This window comes from Charadrius vociferus, unplaced genomic scaffold (genome assembly GCF_000708025.1).
Source record: "Charadrius vociferus isolate BGI_N301 unplaced genomic scaffold, ASM70802v2 scaffold999, whole genome shotgun sequence".
Classification (NCBI taxonomy): Eukaryota; Metazoa; Chordata; class Aves; order Charadriiformes; family Charadriidae; genus Charadrius; species Charadrius vociferus.
Genome location: NW_009658627.1, coordinates 718,544 through 738,323, shown reverse-complemented (window position 1 = coordinate 738,323; position 19,780 = coordinate 718,544). Strand labels below are relative to the sequence as shown.

The 19,780-nt window shown below is 45.8% G+C and overlaps 2 protein-coding genes across 2 annotated transcripts in view; one reads left to right on the top strand and one right to left on the bottom strand.

The window, feature by feature from the left end:
* Positions 1-1,385: 1,385 nt before the first annotated feature.
* On the top strand, positions 1,386-12,283 carry SMARCB1 (SWI/SNF related, matrix associated, actin dependent regulator of chromatin, subfamily b, member 1). Its single transcript, XM_009893220.1, has 9 exons — positions 1,386-1,491; positions 2,159-2,188; positions 3,501-3,630; positions 4,217-4,354; positions 5,040-5,167; positions 5,735-5,901; positions 6,332-6,522; positions 10,837-10,968; positions 11,913-12,283. Exons 1-9 carry the CDS (start codon positions 1,398-1,400, stop codon positions 11,950-11,952), a joined length of 1,050 nt encoding a protein of 349 aa, XP_009891522.1. The 5' UTR covers positions 1,386-1,397; the 3' UTR covers positions 11,953-12,283.
* A 2,553-nt stretch (positions 12,284-14,836) lies between these two features.
* DERL3 (derlin 3) overlaps positions 14,837-19,780 on the bottom strand; it is a 6,167-nt gene continuing 1,223 nt past the window's right edge. Inside the window, exons 2-7 of the mRNA XM_009893233.1 lie at positions 19,654-19,741; positions 18,941-19,014; positions 18,340-18,433; positions 16,638-16,833; positions 16,044-16,134; positions 14,837-15,485 (exon numbers count right to left, since the gene is read on the bottom strand). Of these exons, the coding sequence (XP_009891535.1) occupies positions 15,371-15,485; positions 16,044-16,134; positions 16,638-16,833; positions 18,340-18,433; positions 18,941-19,014; positions 19,654-19,741 (658 nt within the window). The 3' untranslated portion in view covers positions 14,837-15,370. The remainder of the gene's footprint in view (positions 15,486-16,043; positions 16,135-16,637; positions 16,834-18,339; positions 18,434-18,940; positions 19,015-19,653; positions 19,742-19,780) is intronic.

Here is a 19,780-nt window from a genome sequence, read left to right as displayed (position 1 = left end):
CCGGATCCTGGCCTGATGGCAGCCTGCGGCCCCGCTCCCCGCCACTCCACTTGGGAGCTGTGGTAGCACACTTGTCCAGAATTTTGGATTATTTGATATGCCGTGAGGTAATTAAGTCCGCACCCGCGCCTTTGTGCTTACTAGCAACGCCAGAATCAGCCAGTGCAGCTCCTCCAGCCCTGTGCAAACGAGTCTTGCCAGCAAACGCCGGGGTGCAGCCCTGTAGCCCCCCGTGTCTGCGCTGACACTGTATTCCCTGGTGCCGAGACGCTGTCCTGCCTCCCTCAACACCAGCCTTATTGCAGCGGGAAGCATCGGTGCTTCGGCACCAGGGAAATGATCACACTTGGAAACAGGAAAAAAAAATATGTTTTAGCCTCCTCCTTCATGCCAAAAAGGAAATACTGGATTTGGATAAGTTAAATTGCCAGCGGTGTAGGTTGAGCAGGGGCTAAAGGCCCCTCATGCTTCCATGTGAAATGTAAAGTTTGAAAGAACTGTAGCTGCACTCAGCTAATCTGTGAGATTTGCCATACCAGACATGTGGAAGGGGAAAAGGATTGTCTTTTTTATCTACCATTAATTTCTGTCTGTTGATGAGCAATGTAGAGCAACAGATAAGATTAAAAATTACCTGAAAATAGATGTTAAGATCAAAATGAGTCTTGTCAACCAAGGAATAAAAACCTTACTGTGTCTGGCAGTCTACCAGTGTACTACCAGTCTAAAAATTTGATTTCAGAGTCTAGAAATAGTTCTGTTGTTCAGCAAGTCCTGCTGTAGCCTTCAGCACAGGTGAGGATCTTGTGCCAGGAAGAACAGAACTGCTTTACAGATGGTAAGTAAATTTGAAACAGGATTATTGGCAGCAATCACATTTTAAATGTTCAAAGGATTTAAAACAAAGTACAAGTCTCCGGGCTTTGCTGTATTCCAGCAATGTCTAGATAGCACAAAGGTTCAAACTAAAAATGATAACTGTCAGAGAGCTGGGCCTCTGTTTTGGTTTAATTCCTACTGAGCATGGGGCATGGCAACAGAAACTGAAGTAAAGAAAGGTTAGGTTGTTCAAAAATGCATCAAAACGTATGCTTTTTTCCTTATTAAATGGACTATTGTCAACAGATGGGAGTCTTTTCATATCAGACTAGTAAAACAAGTGCCAATAAAAATTTGGTTTTCTGTATTACCACAAAAATTGTGTTGCTATATAATGCCAAACTCAGGGCAGTCAGTCTTATCACAAAAAAAAACCCAACAACAAACAAAAAACCTTAAGAGGTTACTCTTAGTGTTACAAAGAGCTGAATTTGTTTCAGCTTCTGCTAAAAATTTCTTACACGGAATACCAGGCCACGTCTCCACTTTTCTTCTTGTAGGTGGGGAACTACTTGCGTATGTTTCGGGGTTCCCTGTACAAGAGATATCCCTCGCTCTGGAGGCGACTAGCCACAGTGGAAGAAAGGAAGAAGATAGTGGCCTCTTCACATGGTGAGAAGATGAACAAACATTCACAGTAGTGTTTATCTGAAATCTGAAGTTTTGCCTTGAAAAACTCTCTGGCATTTCAGAAGCTTGTGCACCTTTAGGGCTGCGCGAATTGCTTCAGATTGCCCCAGTGGTGGAGCACTCTGCAGCAGTGGCACTGGTAGCTCCTGGTTCAGCCTAGCAACAAACATCAACGGATCAAAACTGTTCTAAAATTGAAACATCCGTCATGGCTTTCCTGGGGTTGGCTACATTCACCACAAAGCAAGAGCCATGTATCAAAATCAATACCATAGTCTGGAAGAGACTTGTATAGACAAAGAGGCTCATTTTTGTCTCTCTCTGTCAAATAGGCAGGAATGTTGCAAGGCTGCCCCATTGAAAATTTGCTTAACTTTGCTTCTTGCAGAAACTGAATGTTTCTGCCCCTCAGAATTTTTTGTGGTGCGTTGCTACTGATGTGACTACCACAGTGAGAATATGGCTGCCTCGGTATTATTTTTGGTGGGAGACTAATAATAAGCAGTTAAATTTACTAGCAATATGACTTGTTGTATACTCTTTAGACTAAAGCATAATAAAAATAAATGGTTCATTCTGGACTTAAGTCCAGATACTGCCAAGTATCCTGCTGACCTGTTGCTTTCTTTTCTTTTTTTTTTCCCAACAGAAAATCAACGCTCTCACAGTCCCAGAAGATGTAAGTCTTATCTGCGTGTTATTCTTAGCTGTGCTAGAGGAGGAATCTCCACTGTGACCTTTGGTGCTATTACAATATATATTAATGTCTAATCCTCTTCCTCTGATCTCTCCCTGTGGTCGCCCTAATTGTGCATCCTGATCACATGCTTAACTCTTCTGTCTCATAACCTTAGCAGGATTCTCAAATGCAGATGGTCTCTAATTCAGCAAGAGCTATCCTGAGGTTTCTCCCCTTTTCCCAGGTCTTATCAGCTTTCCTATTGAAAGTTGCCTTTCTATTTCCAACCTTTAAGTCCACTGAGGATTTATTGTTTTCTGGGCTTTTCCTCCCAGAAGGCTGTGGAAGAGATTTTACATCATTTTGGCAGATGTAGGTGTGCAGAGCTAAATCATGTGATTGTAAAGGGCAACTCAGGGTAGGAAAGGATTGTTTTCTCTTCCTCTCCTTAAGTAAAAGCACATTAGATTTAAACTTTATCTAGTAGTTATGAAGATTTAAGGACTTTTTTTCTGAAATTTTGTTTTTGTAGCATTCCTTTCTGTCTTAAGTAAATTTCACAACAGATATGACTAGAGTCTATAAATAAGTTGCACCCTGGAAGAACGAGGTTCATCCAGTGGTAGTACCTGAGGGAAGCTACTTAATCCTAGCCCTCCCTGTGTCTTGGCTTTTAGTCCAAATGAAAGATGTTTTGAATAGAGTATGAACAGGATAGCTGTACAAGGTAAAGAGATACTGAAGCCTTTTGCAAATCTTTGCTCCATCGCTATGCAGCCATTCCAAGGCATCATGCTGCTTTTGTCTTTTGAATTGTATTTCTTCTCTAGGCTTTATGGTGGGAATTACCTTGTATTAACTAGGACATTCCACCCCTGTTCCCAAGAAAGTCACATTTAGTCCTGCTGTTTAAATGGATGTCAAAACCCAATTGTGTGTCTTTAGTGCCAGGCACTGTGGCTGGGCTTCTGGTCGCTCCAGTGCAAGTAATCTACCCCAGTAGCAGAGCATCCTGATGCATGAGGGAGAGTGAAGTCTTCTGGCAACTCAGAAATGACAGTGGAAAGCTTTGTCATCTCCTTTTATCCAGTGTGTACAAAATGCCATGTCAAAACCTTTCTTGAAAATTAAACGTCTAAAAGGCGATAAATGAAGCCCAGAGGACTTTAGGGGCACACACTCATACCACTTGGTAACTTATTTTAGTCCCTCCTGCAGCCTCAGGGAGAGCTTTTCACTGTACAGCCTATTAATGCTACATTGCTATGTAGTACTTTTCCATGTTAATTATTGGTATCTTTCCTGATAATAGATCATGGCTATACAACATTAGCCACTAGCGTGACGCTGTTAAAGGCTTCTGAAGTGGAAGAGATCTTGGATGGAAACGATGAGAAGTATAAGGCAGTGTCTATCAGCACAGAACCTCCTACCTACCTCAGGTAACCAGCGTCAGTGAGGGCCAAGATCAGAAAGGTGCTGCTTGGAAGATATCAGCTTGGGCACGAAGCGCAACCAATGGCATAAACCCAGGCCGTTGTGTGTGGGGGGGAGGTGCTTGCCAGTCTGGGCTAACAGTCATTTGCAGTGTTGGGCAAATGAAGATCTCCAGACCGTAAGGATTGGGTTACTACCCACATACAACAGGAAGAAAAACATAAGTGTTTGATGATACAGCTCTTTTTGCAATTATTGCATTCCAGCTGTAACAGATGTTTCGCAGAACACATTCTCTGCATGTACTGCCTTCTGGAGACCTCCCATTTCTCAGCAGTCCTTTTATAAAGTATAGACAGAAAATCCAAATATGAACTTACTATTTATAAGTGTGCCTGGATTCATATCTGATGAGTAATTGTGAGCTGGACAATGGGCTTCCCAGAGGCTAGCGTGGAACAATATTGTTGAGGGTTCCAGAATAAATAGCAGGAGCTCATAATAGGACTTAAAGTTTAAAATTATACTGTTCCTTAAGTAGTAGCCATGGTGCTCAGGGTCTGCAGTTTAACATACAGTCATCTTCTTCAGAGAACAGAAGGCAAAGAGGAACAACCAGTGGGTGCCGACCCTGCCCAACAGCTCTCATCACCTGGATGCAGTGCCATGCTCAACAACAATTAACAGAAATCGTATGGGCAGGGATAAGAAGAGGACATTCCCTCTGTGGTAAGACAGCTTCCTGCTTCCGAAAAGTGGAAACAGTTACCAAAATGACACACTGCTAGGGTAGTTCTGAGGAGTTAATGCAATGTTGTGATACATCTCCAACTGACAGAAGACCCACGGGTCACTAATTTGGAGGTTCTTAGTTAAACTGTATGTCTTGAGGCTCTTCCTTGCAGTGGCCAGCTATGGCTCAGGGAGGAGACTTTCCTTTTGTCAGGAAAGTGGTTCATTCTTTTCCTGATGAGTTCCTTCTACTTTGTGCTGATTTTCTGAGGAGTTGTCATTTGAGGAGCCTGTAAACACTCTGTGTGGAGGACAGGCTTCCTCTCACTGACATATCCCAGTAACTTTGATGTAGTTTAATGTAATTTATTCAATGGAAAATGCTGCTGTGGCTCATGACTTTTATTTTTCATTATAAAAGTAGAAGAAACCAAGATAAAATGCAATCCTGGAAAGCTTCCTTGTTTTATTTGCAGGAATGTATTATGATAGATGTAATAAAGGGTGATAAACTGGTATTGATTGCCATAGCCCTGTAAGCTTGCATTGAGGAGTCAGTCTAAAGACTGATTGGGTTAGTTGGAGTGTGGGGATTGCTTCCAACAAGCATTGCCTTCCCTCTATGGATGCCAGATGTGTCATGTGTTAGTTGCATATACCATGTTGTTGCTCTTTGTATTAGCTTTGATGACCATGACCCAGCAGTGATCCATGAGAATGCATCCCAGCCGGAGGTTCTGGTTCCAATCAGGCTTGATATGGAAATTGATGGGCAGAAACTCAGAGATGCGTTTACGTGGAACATGAATGGTATGTAGGAAGAAGAGTTTCCTGAGGTTGGAGAGATACAGTTGTATTCGTCACCAAATACAAAAAGAGAACAAGCATGAGTGCATGTCCTTGCCCTATATACACAGAGCTTTAAAGCTCTCCCACTTTCGACTGTATTGAGCTCTCATGTCTTAGCATATGCTCTGCCACTTCCATGGGTTGCAGTCATTCCTGGACACATGTAATCTCAAGAGTTTCAACTGGCATATTCTTCTGACTCGGTCCGTGAGCTCAGCAGTCTGAGACTATTCTGTTAGATGTGGTACCTTGAATACAAAACAGTTAGTGTGTATGGCTTCTTTATGTATGTGGATTATTATACTATAGCTGCGTTTTCTCCATGGAGCAAGTAAAGGCAGCTGTAAATCCCTGGGTCAGTGTGCACGTCCCTACAAACCTGATACAAAACACCCTTTTAAAAGCAGAAGGTGATGCCTTTGGGATTCTCTTTGACATGCTGTGGGATTAATTTTGTGTATTGTGTAAGTGGCAGACTTTGATTTCGAAGAAAGTTAACAGTGTCTCTTCATTCTTGTTCTGTATCAGAAAAGTTAATGACCCCAGAAATGTTCTCTGAGATTCTTTGTGATGACTTGGATTTGAATCCTCTGACCTTTGTTCCTGCTATTGCATCTGCCATCCGACAACAGATCGAGTCATACCCAACTGACAGCATCCTAGAAGATCAGTCAGACCAACGAGTTATTATTAAGGTAATACAGGAAGGCAGTAGAATGAGAGCTGAACCATTTGGGTTTCTCTGGGTATGTTATGGGGAAGTAAGAGTACAAAGGCTTCCCTCAGAGCAAAGGAGCTCTTAATTCCAGTCCTGTGTCCAGATTTCATTTTGTCCTTTGTACTGAGAACAGAACCAAGGTGGCAGATTACTAAACATTCATGTGCCAGCCCCTGGGTAGTTCAGATAAAGCATTGTCAGGTTCTTCTGGAAGAACTGAAACCTGGTGAGCAAAGCTGAGTTGTCTTCATGCTATTGGAATTAAGAATTTGGTTAAGGAGCTCTGCAGATGCAATGAACTAGGATTTACCTCTCTGCTTCTCTTCTCCAGCCTCCTCAGTTAAATTACCTTTGACAAACTATTGCGAGAATGGAAACAAATGACCTGTTTCTTCCCTTGTTGCCAGCTAAACATCCACGTAGGGAACATCTCCCTTGTAGACCAGTTTGAATGGGACATGTCGGAGAAGGAGAATTCACCAGAGAAGTTTGCCTTGAAGCTGTGCTCAGAGCTTGGCCTGGGTGGGGAGTTTGTCACTACTATTGCCTACAGCATCCGGGGACAGCTCAGTTGGCACCAGAAGACATATGCCTTCAGGTACAGAATTGTCATCTTCCTAGTACAGTTGTGTGTACAGGGGTCTGTGTGTGTTTGTACTTCATGGGTGTTTGCATCAATGAATCTTACAACAGCTGACCTGATGCAGAAAGTTTCATTTGAAATTGGTCCTTACGGCTTGCACCCATTCTGTCCTCTTTAAGATTGCTTGTGCTTGTACTCCGGTATTTTTTCCTTTTGGGTGTAATACATTCCAGCACCAAATATTGATGAAATGTCAGCTTTCGCCACAGAATGAAAGGCTGCTGTAATTAACAGTGACCAAATCCCTTGTGTCTCCCTCTTCTAATGTATGCTAATGATGAGCTCCGCATACATTTCTGTTTCATTGTTTTTGCCTGACTTGGGCCATACACTGTCTCAAGCTTCGGTGTTTTGAAGTAAGACTGATTGAAACTGTAGCTCTCTACCCTGGCTGACTTTAAGGGTGGCTGCATCATAGGCCCCTCTCACAGCTGGAACACAGCAGTGTCAGGTTTGATTAGTCAGCTTTGTAACTTGTCTCCTAATGATAATCGTTTCCAGTTGTTCCGTGCGGTGTTCTGTGGTGAGTTACTGTGCTGATGTTATCCTCAGCATGTTGCTGAGTCTGCAGGCTGTAACATATCCCTCAGTGTGCGTTGGGAGGTTTTTTGACCCCAGGTCATGGTGACGGTCGAGGAAGTTTGAGAGTTCAGCAAATGATGTATTTGCAGAGGTGAGGGAATAGTACTGTTGACAGCAGTTTTGTAGAGGTCAGTTTAGGGAAGCAGGGTGACCTGCCTGGGCAGCAAAGGGAAACATGCCCAGCTCTGTCCTACCTCAGGGAGAGGGCCAATGAGTTGTTGTGGGGTTAAGCAAGGAGGAGCTGAAGGCTGTGGGGCAGCTGCCTTCCTCTTCCTCTGTCCAGAGGTTTCCTGTCGGCTCAGCCTTGTGTGAAAAACGGGCACTGATCTGCTCTGGACCAGTTGCTCTTCCAGTACTCTCGGTCTGCTTCCTCTGGAGGTTATTTTTATAATGAAAATATTCCACAGCAACCACTTGACTCTATAACGATCCCCAGAGTGGTTCATACTAGAAAATGGAAAGGGACTCTACCACATGGAAATTGAACTTTTCTACTGAAACTGTTAGATTGTGTGTCCAACCTGCTGATGTCCCTTCTCACAGAGGTGGGGAGGTGACTTCTACCTTTCCATCCACAACAGCTGACTGATATTTGCAGATCCAGCATGGGACCACATCCAGCTGTAACAACAGAACAGTGACTGTGCACTCCTGAGAAATGATGAGAACTTGGAGAGTGGATGGGAGTCTGATACCTGTATGATTGCCTCTCCTTCCCTGCTGCAGGGTGCATTATAACCATGGGAGAAGTGAGCTAGCGCTGTCTGTATTGTGGCCTGCAGTAGCAGAGAATGACAGTGCCCCTGCTGGTAAACACAGTCCTTGGAGCCAGCGTGAAGTAGACTTTAGTCTGTGCCTTAAGCTAGCTATGGCAGGGAGAGAGTTCATTTCCAGAAAGTTTAGTAGGACTCCTTGTTGCCTGAGCATTCCTGGGAGTTTGAGCTTTCTTCTTCATATCCTCCTTGAAGTAGAGAGGTGGCCCTGCTCACACCATGCTAGCCAGGAAGCCCTCTTTTCTACTCACAATTTATTTACTTTCCCAGTTAATTTACTTGACATTTTTTTGGCATATTGCCTCTCAGCCTACAGGGCATTTGTTCCTAATTCTTGTCACTTGGTGTCTCAGAGGCAGGCTTTGAATGTGTACACTAAATGTTCTCCCTCTTTCCGATGCTTCTCCATGTATTGCAGATATCGGAGTTAACATGCACACAGATTTATTTCTTAACTGTTGCAAGGGGGGTTAATTTTTGCCTTTGCTTTCTCTCAGTCTTTGTAACTCAGAGCGAGTAAGGTTTTAGTCAGTGCTGCCCAGGCTCTCTCAGATATATCAGATTAATGCCGACTTCACACTATTCTCTCTAAAAACATGTATCTGGCCACATTTACTAAAGAGTGCTTCCTTCTAGGGGTAGTTCAACCAGGTAGACTTCAGGCCTTCTTCAGACTGCTGCAGTATTGCAAGGAGGAAAATAAAAAACTAGGAAGGGAACCCCAACAGAACAAAGTACGTAGACATGAGCTGTTCAGGGAGGAAAAAACATCTAATTTAAACATTGTTTTGTGTCATAGTACAAACATGCCCTCCTCTTCCCTTTTTTCTTCCAGCAAAGGATTACTTTTGAAACCTTACATTGATTAATGATATTTGGGTTCTGTGGTTGGTTAGTTTCTGAATTCCCAAACCACAGGAGTGGTGGTTGCTCCAAAGTCATTCCACTGATGTACGGAAAGGGTCTGCTTTAGATGTATCAAAAGAACCTTAATATCTCGAGGGACCGGGGGTTTGAGAACTCATGTGCCTCTTAATCATCTGAGGGAGAGGTGAAACTGTCTTCTAGTTGATGAAAGCCAGGGTAGTTCTTTCAGCTGAGCTGCTGTGTACAAAACAAGGAGAGCCTGGAAGCACAGTGGAAGGGGCAGGATTGGAAGCAGACAGGTAACTGATGCTCATAGCATTTTCAGGGGGATGGTGTCCTATGTTTCACATCTCAGTACTAAGTGTTTCTAGTGGCAGCACATAGCACTTCATAACCAGAGTTTTGCCTTCGAGACCTGAATGATGACACAGGTTCTCTCACACACCAAACCCACATGCCTGCAGAGTTACCCTCTCCAGAAGATGACGTTTCCCTGCCCTGTTGGCATGTCCAGGACACTACTGCCACAGGCCTGGGCCCTAGCAGAAGGACTGTATTGCTCTACTGGGAATCTTGCAGCTGGCACTACATTTCATGTCGTCTTGATCAAAAAATGGGATGGGAGGGGGAGCTGTCTTACTTTGGAGGTTGGGAGATGAGGGAGGATTGGAAGATGAGGGAGGATTTTTTCGGTTTATCTTGGATTCTGTGCTATAGAAGCGTGGTATCTGAGTTGGCTTGCAATTAAGTTATGCACACGAGGCTGGCTTTCCAGCCCTCATTTAATTCTATCGGAGGGTCAGTGTTAAGCATAGTAAATGAGGTAGCATTTAGTCTGGAATGTGTAGCAATTTGGCGCTAAGATAAAATTCCTGGTTTTGAGTGTTGCTTAGTGGATGTCAGCAGAACTGGAAGTAGATTTGACTGAAGCTTCCTCTCAGGATCAGATACCAAAGGCTCTGGATTAATTTTTCATTGTGGCATTACTTTGAAGACTTGTTATTCTAGATTAATAGCTTTGATGCAGACATTGTCTGTTCCCATGGCGATTAGCACTTGAGTTCCTTCCTGGGGGACAGAGAGGGCTGCCTGTGAGTGCTGAAATCCTGTGCAGGGAGGCATGTCCCTGGGGAGGGGGCCGGATGTGTGCGCACACCTGCCAGAGGGCTCCTCTCACACACACACACTTTGTGCAGCTCAGGCTGAGCCGCTTTCTAGAATTCAAAGCAAACATTTACATTGTGAGGCTCCTCTGTATTTATGCAGGGCTTCCGTCTCCACTGTCAATATTTGGGAACCTGGTCAGTTCCTGTTGACTTTTACTGAAAAGTGGCTAATGAAGCAGTAAATATTTTTGTGTATGTGATAATACAGCTGATTAGGGCAGACAGGTCTCCTGAGGAGCAGATCTTGTGATCCGGGATAGAGCCTGGTGTTCCATTGCTTGTGCAGGGAGTAGCCACAGTCTCTGGTTGCAACAGCAGGTCCTAAAAGACTACCCTTTCCATGGCAATTGGGAGAACAATGCTTGTTCCACTGTCAGGCTCCCAGAAAGCCAGACTTTTGCCAGGGAAGAGCTGTCAGAGACGAACAACAGCTAGGAAGTCAGAGTTGCAGAATGGCAAAGCTAGACAAAGAGCCCTGTTAACAGTCCTTGCTCAGCTGCTGCTCTGGGAGAAGTGCTCCCAGCACTAATAAACTAGTATGAACTTTGCCTGTGCTTTTTGGGTTTGAATGCTGTCAGCCAGTTACATCACAGCCTTTGTGGGAGAGAACTGCGTCAGCCGCAGTTGCTTTGACAAACCTCTCTCCAGTGATGAAAGATGATGGTCATAGTTGGTCTCCCAGAAACTTCAGGCTCCACAAGATTGTAGCCATCAGTCCCTGGTGTATTTCTGGGAACTAGACTGTACTAAGCGGGGCTAAGAATGAATGCTTAAGCCTGAAACACTGTAAATGATGCTCTGTTGTCTTGTGTCTGGGCTGGTAACCCGGAGGAGTGCTCTGGGACTACTGATGGATGTTGCTTTGTTGCCCTGCCATGCAGCGAGAACCCTTTGCCGACTGTGGAAATTGCTATTCGCAACACGGGGGATGCTGACCAGTGGTGCCCTCTTCTGGAAACCCTCACAGATGCTGAGATGGAGAAGAAGATCAGAGACCAGGACAGAAATACAAGGTGCTGCCACTCGTTCAGACAGTTCTCCTTCTGGCCTGTCTCTAAGACAGAAGTTAAAAGCATTGATGTTTGTCTTTCTCTGCTGAGAGCCAACTGGCAGGATTTCAAACTTGCGCACCACAACAGAAACTCATTTTGCTTCAGGATATTAAATTGTTATCACCTTACTCCACAACCATTTAAATCTCTACTTTAACCATCTCCTGCTTGAAGCAAAGTTTCTTCCCCCCCCCTTTTTTTCTTTTCCCTGGGCTCTCTGCTTGTGCAGGGGGATTTGTTTCTATAGGAAGGCATTCATCAAAAATATTGGAATTCCATGCACTGTCATGCTACCTAGAATCCTGCCACAAGGCTTCCTTTTATGCAGGGTAAGTGCTGTTTGATGTAGGAATGGGCAAGCTCCCAGCTCCAGCCTGACTGATGCCAACCTGTTTGCCAGCATGGGAGCACTGTTGTGATTCCTGGAGGAGCTCTGCCTGCCAGAGGGACCCACTGAGCAGTGTTCAACAAGCGGTCGAGAGCACTTGCTCCTATTTGGTGAAATTGCTCCTCGCAGATATAAATGAATTGCTAGAATCTCTTCAAAAGATACATAGTGGGAACAGTAAATATACTGGCTCAGCTCTTTTATAGGATTTTTTTTTTTTACTGCTGATTAACAGTTTAATAATTATTTTGCTTCTCAGCTATGGCCAAATGAATAGTTTTCAGTAGTGATCGGTCCAATCCAAGTTAATGAGCAAAAGTGCCCTAAAAGCTGTTACTGAGAATAGTATCTTAGCCTTATCAATGGGGGCATTCTCAGGTGACCAAGGAAGTCTGTCTAGGGAATAAACCTGTCTACAGAGTTCACAAAGCTGTGGTGGCCTCCCCAAAAGTATTGGTTTTAGTAAGACTTCACATGACTGTAACACAGTCTTACTGTACCTCTCTCTCTCTCCTAGGCGCATGAGACGTTTGGCCAATACTGCTCCAGCCTGGTAATCTTCCTGTTGTGACACTGGTGCTCTTCCTACAGACTTTATCCCTACTCCTTTCCCCAAATGGATCTAGGATTGGCAGGGGTCTTTCTGTCCCTGATGGGGACATACATTCCACTTGCCAAGAGTTCCCAGTACTGCTGACTTCTGCCCCCACCCCCTCCACCTAAAAGCCACGTACCAAGAATGCTGCGTTAGCACATGATCTAGCAGAGACCTGTGGCAGCTGTTGGAGCCCCTTATATACCTGTGTGTGAACAGTGTAAAGATTCTTTTGTATAGGTGCAACATGCACTATTAGGGCGACTTTTTAAATAAAAGGAATGCATACTACTTAGGTTGAGTTCAGTGAGTTTGAACAAATAGTGAATCTCACCATGTTTCATGGTGTTGTGGTTAACTGAGCAGTCCCACGGCCTAATATTAATGCTTTTGGGTATAATGCTGGACACTCCTATGCATTCAGTTTTCCTGAAGCATGGTGGAAACAGAGTGCTTTACTTCAACAGATAAAACAACCTTTTGCCGCGGGGGAAAGTGAGAATGAGACTTAAAACTAGAAGCAACAAACAAACAACTCTCTAAAGGACTGGTCTGTTACCACACTTGGTGCAGTCTGTAATGAAGTCAGTGAGGAGTGCAGCTGGCTTACTTGACAAGGGTAGAGCAATTTAACTGGTCACAAACTTAACATTCATTTCTATCAGATGTCAGCCTGGTGTGGGGTGAGCCCTTTTTTTTCTGTGAAGTCTGCATCTGGAAAACAACAGAGTCTCTGAACTGGTGCAAAAGTTGGAGCCTGCAAGCACTAAGACTGCAGCTTCTCTTCAGCTAGTGGCTTTGGTGGGGTCATTGTCAGCCCCTATAGCTGCCAGTTACAGTGTGCAGCACACCCAGAGTAAAGTGGGTATTTTAAATACCCTTAGCACTGCAGCGTCAGAATTTTGCAACCATAGAAACAACCTGTCTGTCTTTGGGGAGTTTAAAACCAGAAAATCCATTGAAGTGAGATTAAAAAAAAATTCAAGCTTGCTTAAAAAACTAATTAGAATCTACCTTGCTGTTGAGGTACACCAGCTCTTTGATAGAGCGCCTACCACTTGCTGCCAGCACTGATGAGTGTTGCAAGCAGGGCAGATTTTGCTGGCAGCCTGATAGTTACGTTTAGGCCTTTATGATAAAGCCAATAGGTTTTATGATCCTTGCTGATCCACCCACACTACTAAGACAGTCAAAAAACACTTTCTGGCCTTAATTTATCATGTTTAGACTTGAGTAACAGCAGAGCTAGTTCTGGTTCCTGGGTGGGAGGGACCTTTTTCCAGATGTTAGTCTGCAGAAACCAAAAACTTACAATTTAGCAATAATATTATTGCAGCCTTATCCTAGGCTGCTGTGCCAGAGTGGTACTCCTTATTAGAGAGGCTGAAAGATTATTTCAGCAAGTAAGACAAAACCTGGAACTCCCGCAGCATCTTAGCCTCCCATGTAGAACATATTTTGCCATGTGGACAAAAACTCCAACTCTTCCTGAGAACACTTCAGCCTCTTTGTTATAGTCACATACTTCTGCAAGCAGCCTCTTCGGGGAATTTGACCAAAACAAGCATGAAAACTATTGTAACCTTAAACTAGCATCTGTGGTACAATTTTTGAATTTCTGCGAAGCTTGTGGTTACTTAACCCTGAAGTTCACAACCAGGTATGGACACACAAGGACTGCAGTGGGTTTACAAGTACCTCCCTTGGCTTCTCAAGCCCCAGAGAGGCTGTAGGAATTGTCCCTCCAAGCAGCCAGGGGCAAGGCAGGGCAGTCCAGGGGGCCAAGTCCCAGAAAGATGAGAACTACTGTATTAGCACTACTAGGGAACAGCTGGAGTAGCTTTTTCGCTCTACAATCACAACTCCTTAGGTTAATCTAGTACCCTAGCTAAAAGCGTAGCCCAGCTTTTGCATTTCAAAGTCCCATCTTGGGAGCAATTCAAAACAGAACATCTGCAGACTTCAAAAACAAAATCCAGGGATTGAAACACCCTGTGTTATTTGATCATGAGCAAAGCACAGGGCGAGTACTTGTTGAGGCTGCTTAGCCCTTAGTACTGCTGTGTCTTCTAGAACAATACCACCACCTGTACCGTTCTTTCATCCTCTTCCTAGAGAGGAACATAAGTGCAGCAAAATAGCTTGTTCAAATGAAGTCTGATTTTTCATAAAAAAGCTGTTTTCATGGGAAGCCCACAGGAGGGAAGGGGCTGTGGTTCAACCTTCTATTGCCACAAGGCTTCTACATCATTCTTAAGTGGATGCTGATTACTCACATTTCTCTTGGTAGTTTTAGTGGTGGTTCACAAGCTTGTCTAGCTGAGCAGACAGCAACACTGCCAAATGAGCTATCCTAAAATACAATGTTTGCACAAAGGCTTTGAGGTCTGGTACAAGCACATGGTGTACTGCATTAGCAAGAATGATCAAATCCATTTAGTACAGCTGTTCATGGTAGGGACTAGTTTGTTTAGTTTTCCTCTAAAATTCAGATGTTTAAGTTTCAGAACTAAAAAATTCAACAAGAGTGGAATTACACTGCATGTGCAGACAGCCTTTATTACTAGTGTCAAGTGCTACTTGCAGTTGCTGCCTGGATCAAGTGTCCAACTCTATCCCCTGTCCTTTCCCAGGCATCTCTTTTACCAACTAGACACCCCCCACCCCTTCCCATGCTCTGCAGTCCTGCTGACAGAAGAGGGGAAGGACATCTTCCAGCTAGCCTGAACTTCACTCTGCCCACCAAAAAAGAAAAGCCTAAGCAAGCAGACTGACAGTTTTAAGCAAAGTCCTGATGAGCACTGGCAAATTGCGGTCTCAGCCCCTGGCAGAAATAGACACACAACTGAAAAATAAAGACTTTAATGTAAAGACTCTTTGGAAACAACCACCAAAAAAAAAAAAAAAGGGGGGGAAGGAGGGACTTGGAGGAAAGGAAGAGGCTGAGCTGCATTCTATCATGGTAGAGTAGGGAGTACTAGTTCATTGAAAGCCCACAAAGAGGTCTCACGACAGTGAGAGCTGAGAGCGTCGGTCTTTGTACAGAGGGCAAGAGTGATCTGGCACACAGCAAGTCATTAATAGCAAGAGAAGAAGTAGCTGGTTTAACACCTCATTTGATACTTATTCACCACTGGGTAACTGAGGAGCCATCACAACTTCCAGCCCCTGCCCCGAGAACACCTCTGTAAGCATTCATCAGTTCTTATGTGCAAAGCTCTGTGGAACCACTGGGTACAAGGGGAAGATGAGTTACCCATACAAACAGTGAAACATTACACGTTGGAATGGCAACTGGTGTTATTCCAGTAGGATCTCCGGGTCACAGCATAAGTCCAGCCGGAAGAGAGGAATCTGGCCACATGGAGGAGTCCTCTGTGTTACTGCAGATGCTGCTGCTCGTTCTGCTCTTGGTCTCTAGGCTGGTTTTCTGGACGATCCTCAGGGAGAGGGTTATAGTTGGGATCCTCTTCAGGTGTGTCAAATACCATCTTCCTGGCAAGGGACATGCCCATCCCACCAAGCAGGCGGGTTAGGAAAGTGAGCTGAGGACAAGTAAAACCCCCAGCCCTTCCAGGAACATCCTAGCTCTTCCCAGGGCTTGGCTGCAGGCCACAGCCAGCCACCTATTGTACCAGCACTAACTGTTCTTTTGCTCAGCTCAATGTGTAACAGTGGCAGTACCTGCTTCCTTGATCTCTAGGTCAGCTTTGATCCTTAGCATGAAGCACAACATATTCTGCTTTATTAAACTACAGAAATATATCAGAAAAAATCCTACCGGCATCTAGCATTTCCAAAAGCAGTAAGAATACTCCAGTTCAACAAGCAAAGCTTAAGGTACCAGCAGTTCCTTTGTGGACCTGGGTGTGTATATAACATGCAAAGTTCCAGTGCTTTCTGCAGCAGAGGCACAAACTGTTGACCTGAGGCGCTATCAACATGCAATTGCATCCTATGGTCACCCCAGTGTCACAGACCATAGTTTGCTATGAAAGTGACCCAGGCCAGGAAGCAGCATAGCAAAGCCCATAAAGAATCAGCTTTACTTACAGGAAGCCAGGAGTTAACAGCAACTTCTTTCCTCCAGGCTGGTTGGGGAAAACATCTTCTAAGAAATAATAGATGTGACCCACTGCAATCCCTGGGGAGAGATGTCACTAAGGTCAGGCCCAGCTGTGACTTTTTTGCCAGCTGAACCAGACCTGCTGGGAGCTGAAGCACGATAAAGCTCCAAGAATACCCCAGCTGTGTACCCACACCCCAGCTCCCACCAGAGCCACCTGTGCTGCAGTGCCAGAGGGCCAGGCTGTTCGCTGTGATCGGTACAGAAGCAGGCAGGGAGCCTGTCAGCCTGAAGGCAGCACCAGGCACCCAGGAGACCAGGCACAGCACAAGTGTCAGGCAGAGCTCACCATACCCAACTTCTGCCCTTGGGGAGGATACAGCAAAAGGCAGGTCACAAGCAAGAGTTCAGCCACGAGGCCGGCCACCCAGCAACCTCAGCCAGCTCACTTTAGGAAACCCACCACCTTAAATATGATGAAACCAAGACAACATGATAGTGCTCCAGTAGTGTCTATGAGAATAGAGAGCACTGTGGCTGCAAAGTGCCCTTGTTCCCAGCACCCATCAGCTTTGACCTACCCAATAAGTCGATGATGATTGAGTTGCCCAGGAGCAGAGAGAATCCCATCAGGACCCAAGGCAAGAAGGGGGCTTGGAAGTTAAGAAGCCCAAAAAAGTTCATGCGTATATAAGGGTTCCTGCGACTCCACACGTACACCAGCATGATGGTGAAAGCCTGGCCGAGGAAAAACAGGCTGGCAAAGAGTCCAAATAGCTAGGAACTACCGAGTCAAGGAAAAACCTACCCACCCTGTGCACCACCTCCAGGCAGCACAGGGTGCCTTGTGACTAGGAAACCCAGAAGTACACAGTGCAAGACATTGCCCATGCCACCAAACCTTTCCTGGGCTGGCTGAGATATACCGATCTGCACCCACACACCATATTTCCCCTCCTTGCCACCCCAAATACATCACGCTGGAGTGGCACGTACAGATTGCTCTCTCCTTAAGCTACTTTCTACAGCCAAAGAACACAAAGCTTACATAGTCACCTCTACAAAGTGATCACGAAAAGTGACAAAGTGACCTTTGGAGAAGGCCCTTCATATTGTTACAGCACTTGTGAACTAGCTTTTAATATGTGCCACACATTCCATCCAGTATTTGCCTTCTACTGAAGAATTTCAGCAGTGAGATGGGTCTTGCCATTCACAGCCCTCTTCTCCAGGACACAAGGAGGCAGCTGGAGGCAAAAAATTCCCCTGCCCTTGTTGCAGATGAACTCCAAATCTATCTATGGCTGAGCACACGGTTGCTGCAGGCACCTGGACACTCACTAGCCAAACACCCAAGGATGGCCAAGAGCCATGAGAGTTCACACAGCTTCATGCAGAGCGCTATGGGGAGAGCAGTGCTCTGAGCCATCTACATAAGACAACAGTGAGACATTCAGAGAAGGTATTCAGAAGATATTCAGAAATATCTCCTTGGAAGGAGATATTTCTCCTCATCCAGACTATTTTGTCCTACAATAAAAGAACTTATTCTTAAGAAGTGTGACAGTATCTCCAGCCACTGACAGGTTGCAAGGACAAAGTGCTGGGCTCATGCTGCCTAGTGTGCTGACAGCAGACAGTACGTGGGCACTCCTCTCCATGGACTCCATGTTCTTCCCTTCAGCTGCAGCTCAGTTTTCTGAGCCAGCCTCATGCCAGTTGTAGCCATGCTGCTCACCAGAGCTCAGACACCTTTGTCCTGCTGCAGCTTGACGGTTTCCCAGAGTGCAGCAAGGGGCCTCCTTTCAGGCTGAGCTTCCCCATCACACTGCCAGACCTCCTCTTCTGGGATCAGGCAGCCCATCCCCTTGCCAGGTGCATCAACACTTCCAGAGACAAGTACAGGCAGCTTTTCCTGTATTTTGCTTCTACTCTATGTATCCTGGTAGAAGCACAGGCCAGGGGACAGGAGTAGGCAAAACAAGGAGCATAAGTTGTGCCATACAACCACAAGTTGCTCTTCCACGACCAAAGAACCCCACATGCTCAGCAAAGCCCTGCCGGGTCTCAGGCCATGAACCTGGCCAGCCAGGGGCACAACAAGGATCTCTGCCCTCTGGCACCAAGAAGGTTCACAAGCCAGCTGTCCTGCTGCTCAGCAGGCAGGTACCTGCTACAGACCTCACAATACAGCCAGGATACAGAGAGCTAGCAAACAAGCCCCAGACTATCCACAGCACCTAAGAAGACAACAAAAGAGCCTCAACCGACTCAAAAGGATACTGTCATGAGAAACCCTCCAAAGAGGAACATGAAGACAAAGTCAGCCGTCCTTCCACGGAAGGAGCCTTCTTCTAGCATGCGGCAGTACCTGTACCTGAGAGCAGGAGAGAAGGGAAGGGTTGCAGTATAGGAAATTAACAGCTGGCCACCCCGTATCCCCACAGCATGACTTTACATGGAATAAGCCAGCTGCAAGCTAATTCATCACAGGAAGCTGTCAGCCAGGTGTCCAAGCCCCAGAGCAGAACAGTGCAAACTCCACCCCATACCACTGACCCCGGGGAAAGAGAGAAGCATCTGCTGTGCTCCAGCCACAGCTCACCCCAGGAATGGGCACTGCTCTCCAGCATGAGCCAGAGCAGCACTGCCAACTTCTTCAGCCTTTTGGCAGAGACTGCCCTGCAGCAAGCAGAGATGCAGAGGCAGGAGGTGGCCACAGTTGCCTGGGGAATGCCTTCAATTCAGACCAAAAGAGCCAAGGGAAGAATGCACAGCCCTAGACTACTGCCAAGACAAGTCAGCCTGAGGAGGAAGATGGACAGGAAGGAATTGCATCTAAGCCAAAAAGGGAGCAGAAAACTTCACTAAGACCAAAGGATACAGAAATATCATGTTGAAAAAGAAACTGAATCCCAGGGGCCCAAAAAAGAGGAAGTTGGTGATCAGCCTCCATATCTGAAAGAGAAGAGAGAGGAGAGAAAAGGAGGTGGACAGACAGATCTCTCCCCATCACATGTACAGCTCATCACCCAGTGTGGGGTGGGGATGCCCACTCATGCACCCATCTGCTTAGAACTACCCCAGGACACCAGACAGCAGCACATGGGACCTCCCTCCGTTGCCCTCAGAAAGTCTTGCTCCTCCAGGTGGGGGGAAGATTCCCCTACTTTTCTCAAGGGAACAAGCAGCCACAATTCAGCACCCAGAGCCAAAGCAAATCACTGTTCATGTCTCTCTACAATAAAGCCTTCCCCACCCAGCCCCAGATTGGCTGGCCAAACGTCTCACTCAGTGTCACAGAGGGGCAAGTGACAGGTTTTGAGGAAAGGAAAAAAGGAAATGCCAGGATGGTATACGGCAGGGAAAGGCTGGAAGAAGTGATCTCCATCCAGGCATCTGTGATGAGGAACACCATGGTGGCAACTCATCTCCCACCAACTAGAGAAAGTTGGAGTAGTGGGAAAGAAGCCCCTTGGGATCATACAGCACTCCCTGACCCCCCCTAGAGAGCAGGACACCCAGGGCCCAGCCTGTCACACCCACCCCTCTCTAGGAAGGGGCAAGAAGTGCCCCAAAGCCCGGGCAAGGCCTCACCTGGAACTTCCTGAAGATGAGGTCGGGGTTGAAGTACAGCTGGAAGGGGGTGATGAACTCGAGCTGCTGTGAGAGACAGGCAGAGCAGCTGCCACCCACAGCCAGGCACCCACTGCCCTCAGCCAGC

What these genes read in the sequence shown, in the direction of transcription:
- SMARCB1 (XM_009893220.1), top strand. Translation starts at nt 1,398, where the DNA reads ATGTTTCGGGGTTCCCTGTACAAGAGATATCCCTCGCTCTGGAGGCGA. An exon ending in GATAGTGGCCTCTTCACATG is followed by an intron (nt 1,492 to 2,158) that starts GTGAGAAGATGA and finishes TTTTCCCAACAG; the next exon opens with AAAATCAACGCTCTCACAGT. An exon ending in GAACCTCCTACCTACCTCAG is followed by an intron (nt 3,631 to 4,216) that starts GTAACCAGCGTC and finishes CATCTTCTTCAG; the next exon opens with AGAACAGAAGGCAAAGAGGA.